General features: G+C 26.9%; 1 protein-coding gene across 1 annotated transcript; it reads right to left on the bottom strand.

The window, feature by feature from the left end:
- Positions 1–3,102: 3,102 nt before the first annotated feature.
- LOC127073218 (GTP-binding protein SAR1A) lies at positions 3,103–5,175 on the bottom strand. The gene is made up of 3 exons (XM_051014349.1): positions 4,938–5,175; positions 4,726–4,857; positions 3,103–3,626 (listed from the first exon to the last, which is right to left on the bottom strand). Exons 1-3 carry the CDS (start codon positions 5,064–5,066, stop codon positions 3,306–3,308), a joined length of 582 nt encoding a protein of 193 aa, XP_050870306.1. The 5' UTR covers positions 5,067–5,175; the 3' UTR covers positions 3,103–3,305.
- Positions 5,176–7,418: the final 2,243 nt, after the last annotated feature.

Raw genomic sequence — 7,418 nt, 5'->3', positions numbered from 1 at the left:
AATACTAATGTGGTTACTTATTTGATTTTGTATCATTTCCAAATTATGAAATTTATGGAAATGACATGTTTTTTGGAATTCGATACTAGTATTAAGTGTATTATATATTAATGAATTTTATTTGACATTATATGACGTGCTTCATCTAATTTCTTTTTTGAAAAATTGTGCAATTGTATTGAATTGTGTCACATTATTTTTAGAATTATAAAAAAATTATCAAAAAATTATTTTTTATTTTATATACAACCCGTGAACCCAACCCGTAAATGATTGGGTTGGTCCGGGTCTGTTTTTGATCGGGTTGGAGGATGAACCCAACCCTTTAAAAGTTTAATTGATTGGATAACTCGTTAGACCAAACTCGGTTCAACCTAACTTGTGTACACCTCTATTCTTCTCATGATGCTTTTTTTCCCCGAACTATTAAACCTACACCACTCAACGAAGTCTTTTGCTCATTTCTTTCATTCAATTCCTGTGAGTTCAAGGTTGCTTGAACTTTACCAGGATAAAGATTCTCATCCATACAAGACAGTTTCTTTGAAATGGGAGAAAGACTCAGGTAAAGCACACAGTAGCAACATGGCATGAACTTCATATCAATAGTCACGTCTAGATTTTTTATATCAAGAATCGGTTTATTGAAGATATTCAGCTGAGATTCAATAATATTATATTTTTGCATATTAAATGAATATGAGGTTTGTTTAACATAAAGATGATTTACCAATAATTTGGTCATGTACAAACCTTCAAGTGTTGACTGAATTTTAGTTGTTGTCTTCTCCTTCGAGGCATGTCTCAATAACTTGTCTCCAAGACTTAAGAAGAATGCACTATGATCCTTATCCATCAAGATCTTCTTTTCCCGTTTCTCCAGTTTCACGTCAAGAACTGTTTCACGTTCCAAACCTTCTCCAATACCTGTTTTAAGAAGCAATGCTCACATCTTCGATCGCCCTAAGCCAAAATCATTTTGGCCTATGAATTTTTCAACCTTATACTTTGCAGGTGCCATGGTTGAGTGATCCACGCTCACTACATCAATTTATTATAAATCTTTTATCATATCATAATTGATTAAACACTTTAAGATCAAGACAAATAAAACTTTAACAATAAAGACCTAAAGAATAGAAAATAGAAGAAGAGAAATTTGAATGAAATTAATACTTTTTTATGATGAATACTAATACCACATACAATCTTGAAATACTATATAATTTTATATACAAGATTACAAAATTACAATGTGAAATAGACATTAAAGAATATTTATTTTAATAAAATTGTTGATTTATAAATATCAACAACTTATTTATATAATATTTATAATTTTACAACTAACTATACTTAGTTAACCTTGTTAAAAATAACAAACAGTTAAGTGATTAAATAAAACATAAATAAACGGATCGTGATAGTTTATTAGATTAATTTTTACATAATATATTTTAGTTTTTAAAAAATATTGATAAAAATAATGTTAATAAATAAATAAAATAGAAAAAAAAATTTAAGGACATATTTTTCTCTTAGAACTAAATTTTCTATTTTAATATTGTTAGATGATAATTTGAAATTGATTATTTTCTTTTCTTTTATGTGGGAATGGATATGTCATTTCATTTTTATAGGAAGGAATCAAATTAAATCTCATAGTTTTTATGGAGTTAGTGTAATAAAAAATAGAACTAAAGTATATAATAATATATGTTTGGCAATAATTAATCACAAATCTTTTAACTTAATGTTTAAATTACAGGGTTTTATTTAAAACAAAACCCCCTTGAGTTTAAACAGTATTTCAATTTTTAACTACACAAGTTGATTCAGATAAGCCGTATATCATCATAACGTCATGCCATCATATCATCATAACTTCACGTTTTTTTGCCAACAATAATAAAAAGGGGATAAATTTAAAACGTTTTTTTAGTTAAAAAACTAAAATAAATCATTAAATTAAGTTATAAGATTAAAACATATAATTATGTACGAAATTCAAAAACAAAAGTAGTAAATCAATATAGATTTTTTATTTGAAACGGACTATTAGATTTAATGTAAATGTTATTGTTGTATTTGTAACAAAATTATACTTAATTTGCTAAAAAAACTAAATTTAGTGTTTGTAGTGTCAGAAAAAAATACTAATTTAGTTCCTTAAATTCTGAGTCCTGGTGTATATAAGGATTAGGGGTGGCAAAATGAATGGATTGGATGGATATGGATTGGATCGTTAATGGATGGATCAAAACAATCAATTATCCATTAACAATCCACTAAATTTTTTTTAAAAATATTCAATCCAATTCATCCATTAAGAATAAAAATCCATCAAATCCATCCATTATCATATTTTTAGTGGATGGATATCCATCCATCCATTTTTTTTCCTTTGAAATTTATTTTTTTTTAAAAGTTTTTTTAATAAAACAATATCAGTTTTTTTTTTCAAAAAAAAATATATCTTTTTCTTTTGAAAAAAATAATTAATTTTTTTTTTTTATATTCGTAAAAAAAATTAATTTTAAAATAATTTTTTTTATATTCATGAAAAAACAATATCAGTTTTCTAATTTAAAAATAAGAATTTTTTTTATTTTTAAATTTTTGAAAAAAATCGATTTTTTGTATTTTCAAAAAAAAAAGATTTTTTTTCGAAAAAAAAAATATTTTTTATTTTTTATAAAAAAAATTTAATATTTGAAAAAAAATATTTTTTTAAAATTAGATAAAAAAAATCCATTGGATCATTAAAATGTGTTAGATGGATTGGATCAAACCATACTTATAAATGGATGGATTGGATCAATCCATTAACTTAATTTTTTATGTAGTGGATGGATTGGATGGATTTTTTGATGGATGGATTGGATGGATTTTCTTTTAATGGATCCAATTGCCACCCCAATTTACGACGGTGGAGCAAACTGTCATACATTTAGGCAGATGCCTAGTTATCTAAATGTAAATTGAATTTCTAACTTAAACCAAAACATTTCAAAATAACACTACTTAAACCAAAACATTTGGCTTCTGAACATACATTATTAAACACATTTCTAGGATATTCTTAACCAAAAGTAAAAACACTTTCCAACAATCATTTTTATAACATTCAAGCTAAACAGATATAACTTCCCAACACAAAATTTCCAACTCCTACTACATGCATGTTTTCTAACTAAGAAAAGTAAAACTAGCATTTAAGTATTATTATCCAATTTACATGAGCAAAGTATCAAACTACAATGCTAATGTTGATACTATCAAGTACTAAGAGCACACTTCTTTCCCTATTTGATATACTGAGAAAGCCACTGAAAGCCTTCACCATATCCCATCTTGCGGACAATACTGCACATGAATACCTCCATAGGACGGACATTGGAGCCAGAAAGATTAACCTTGCCCTTGCCTGTAGTGAAGTTTGTGAGGCCCAGATGATAACGTAACTCATCCTCTGAGGAAGCATAAGGAATGTCAATCTTGTTTCCTAAGATAAGGAATGGTACATCTGCAAGTGACCCATCAGAAAGAAGAGCATTCAGCTCCTTCTTTGATTCCGGAAATCTTTCCTTGTCATATGCATCAACCAGATAGATTACAGCATCCACCTGTATACCATATACAATTTATAATTAACATAAAACCCTGTAGACTTTGAATTCAAATTAAAGACAATCCAGTTAAAGACATGCCAAATATCTTTAGCACACTGGCACTATACCAACATATGTGAGTGAATTCAATTACTCCATTAACTATTTTTATTGAAAACTTTGTATCCCGCCCTTAGGACCAATTAATCCGGAGACCAATCCCATTACACACTAGCGGGAGGCCCAATTACAGCCAAAGTAAAACTATGTATGGACTGTCTCAACCCAGAAATTGTTAACATCTAGCCAGAGGTAAAAACACCCTAAGGTCTCATGCCTTCACCAACAGCAACCCCGAGAGGTCAATAACTCCTTTAACTTAATTTAATATCGGTGTCTTCATGTGAGTAGATTCAATCACTCCATTAACTTAATTCATTATTGGTGTCTACATGTAGGTACCTGTGCAGTGTGCATCATATCTCAGTTCACACTGCATCTATAAAACCAGAGACTCTAGAGATACTATAAGACAAAACCTATAGATTTCTAGAGACTTTATAGCTCAGTTCACACTATACCTATAAAACCAGGAGACTCTGTATGTTTGGTTTCTATTTTGGAAGTGAAAAAAAATAATAATTGTAGAATTTTGATTTGTTTGGTTCATAAAAAATAGAGCCAATTATAACCTCCAAAATTAAATCTACTCGAAGATAGGATTTGTAGTTTGAGTGTAAAAAAAATTTCCATCAAATTCAATGTTTTAACTCACTTTTTGAATGAATGTGTCCAAACATAAATCACTCAAGCTTCAACTCACTTTTAACCAAAATCAAAATTCAGGATCAATTCATTCAAACTCAATTTTCATAGTATATCCAAATATAAGCTTTATAGAGATAATATTCCGTAGGCAGCCATGAAGCCAAGCATAAGCATAAGGGTTTTGAAAAGGAAAAGTATACCGAAGCATAACATGAAACCAAAGACATTAATCAAACTATACAGTGATGCCAAATTAATCAGATTTTCTTCAATTTCAAAGATCAAATCAAAACCACCTAACAATTTCAAGTTCTAAATCAACAGAAATAAAATGCACAAAACAAACCTGAGCATAATAATCACTCCAAACCCTACGAGCAATCTGGTGACCACCCAAATCAAAAGCTTTAAACTTAATCTTCCCAATACTCAATTCCTCCGATGTTGGATGTTGAGTTGGTTGATGCTGTGCTAATCTCTACAACATTTCAATTTCTCATCAACAATAATCCTACAATAAAAAATTGTCACAAAAGCAAAGTAAAATCAAATACAAACCTCGTCTTTGAGCATGTGAAGCAACGTGGTTTTCCCAGCATTATCTAACCCTAGAAACAAAATCTTCGCCTCTTTTTGCCACAAACCAAGCGTGGCAAGAATTCCATAGAACCAATCAAACAGAAACATTTTACTCAACGGAAATTTTCCGTCGCAGTCACGGTTACCGGTACTATAACCGGAGAAGAAACACTCACTTTTTTCTTTTCTATATTATTTTTGTCTTAAGTTTTTTTTTATAGTGGAGGTGAATAAAGACTTGTTACCGGTTTGGCCAGTAAACCATACGAAGAGTGTGGGTTTGGAAACCGACAAAATTGCTGATGTGAGCAAGGGCGAGACTGGCTTAGCCGGTTATTGTGAAGAAATTCCAGATGTGCGAGTTTGATTGGTTGGTACGCGTCATTGTGAGTAATTATTATTGAAATTAAAACCAATATTGCGTCAACAACAAAAATAAAATATCATAGTTTTTTTTTTTAATTATTATTATTATTATTTACGGTGAGAAAGGTGATTATGCCATAAAATTTGTTTTGGATGTATTTGTTACCTCTCTAAGAAAAGAATAAGTTGGATAAAGTAAAATGTGTTTGAATTATTATCCATAAAAAGCGTTTCAATTCCATTTTAAATCCATGGAGTCCATCTTGAGATTTATATTGAGAAAAAAATTCTTAGGCTTTAATTTTGTAAAAAATATAAAAGTCGAAATGGTTTTAAATATATAAAATGAAAAATCACCTTTCTATTTAATATGGTACTATCAAAGTCTTTTAATTTTAAAATATACATTAAATTCCTTTTAAGAATCATGAAATATGAAATAGAGAAATATTAATCTTTTTTATTAACACTTTAAATAATAGAGAATGATAATTTTATATGAAAATATAAAAATGAATCTGAATCATTAAATTTAAAATAAATAAATGAGAGAATAGAGAATTTTGATGGTTAAAAATATAATATTTTAATTTAAATAATTTATTTTAATAATTAAGGAAAGAGAAAATTGATTGAGAATAAAAATAATACATATTTCAACTATTTATTTTAAATCAAATGATTCATATTTATTCGCATATTTACATAAAATTATCACTTTATATATATATTTTTAGAATTTATTTATCTTTATTTGTGATATTATGTTTAGATGACTTTTTGTTCTCTAATTTCATAAGTAATGAAGTGATGGATAAACCAGAGTTATGAACCACACAAAAGAAAAAGAAAAATTGCACAGAGATTTTAAAGTTAAATATTTGATGACAAGAGTTAAATATTATAGAGTACAACAATTAATTTTAGCACAATTAAATAAGTTAAAGACACCTTTGAAATGACCTATAAAGATTTTACTGAGATCAAAAGGGAAATGATCAACTCATTAGACCAACAATAAGAGATGTAGAATGAAAATGAAAAAAAATATTTAAAAATGGTTCTCAAATGTTAAATTTTCTAACAAATAATTAAGATTTTAGTTGGTGTTGAAAATTTAACTTAATACTAAAATTAATGATACAAACATTGTTGATAATTTACAGAAAATGTTAAATAAGTTAAAGATTGCCAAAAAAAAATTCAAAAAAGAATTAGTACATACATTCTAAAATGAGATAGAATAATACAACACACTTTTTTTTTAAAGATTAAAATTCATATTTATCTAAAGACTCAAATGAAAATATAAGCATTGGTCTATAACAAATTATGAAGATGATAAGTAACAACTTTTTCTTATAAATAAATATATGATCTAATTATAAAGGTTATATAATAAAATTATAAGTTAGAAAAAAAATTATGAGATACTCCCTCTTTTCCTTTTTAATTTATTTTTATTTATTTTTTATGCACATCAATGAAACTAATCAAATTTACTATTTTTTAAATAATAATTATCTTTTTACCTATGATATCCATATTTATTTATTTATACATTTAACTTTTTTTCTCTCTTTAATAAATAATCATGGACAATTTTGACAAAATGACAATTGATGTTATCTTGAATTTTGAAAATAACATTTAAAATAAAACAAATTTTTTATACAAAAGAGATATTTTAAAAAAAATGGAGAGAGTATTATAAAAATCATGTTACATATCTAAAAGATGAAAAATGAAAGAATCATAGATGAAATGAATGCTTAAAAAAAACATCTTGAAAATTGGGAACATAAATTATAAAACATGTTATTCTCTAAAAACTAAAATAAAAAATTTGTATGAAACTTTAAGCAAGATCACTAAAAAAAACATATTATCTTAACATGATTATATCTAGTCAGAGAGAATCTTAAAATGAAGCAGGTCTAGGAAATCAACATGATAATAACGCTACACATTTCAAGAATATTTGTCTTTTTAAAAAGAAGACAAATCATACTATTTACAAATTACTTTAAAATTAAACAAAACAATAGAAGAGAGAAAGAGAAGAAGAATGTGTATTGTATTATTCTCATCATA

Source organism: Lathyrus oleraceus, chromosome 4 (assembly GCF_024323335.1).
Source record: "Lathyrus oleraceus cultivar Zhongwan6 chromosome 4, CAAS_Psat_ZW6_1.0, whole genome shotgun sequence".
Lineage (NCBI taxonomy): Eukaryota > Viridiplantae > Streptophyta > Magnoliopsida > Fabales > Fabaceae > Lathyrus > Lathyrus oleraceus.
This window is presented reverse-complemented; position numbering and strand designations above follow the sequence as displayed.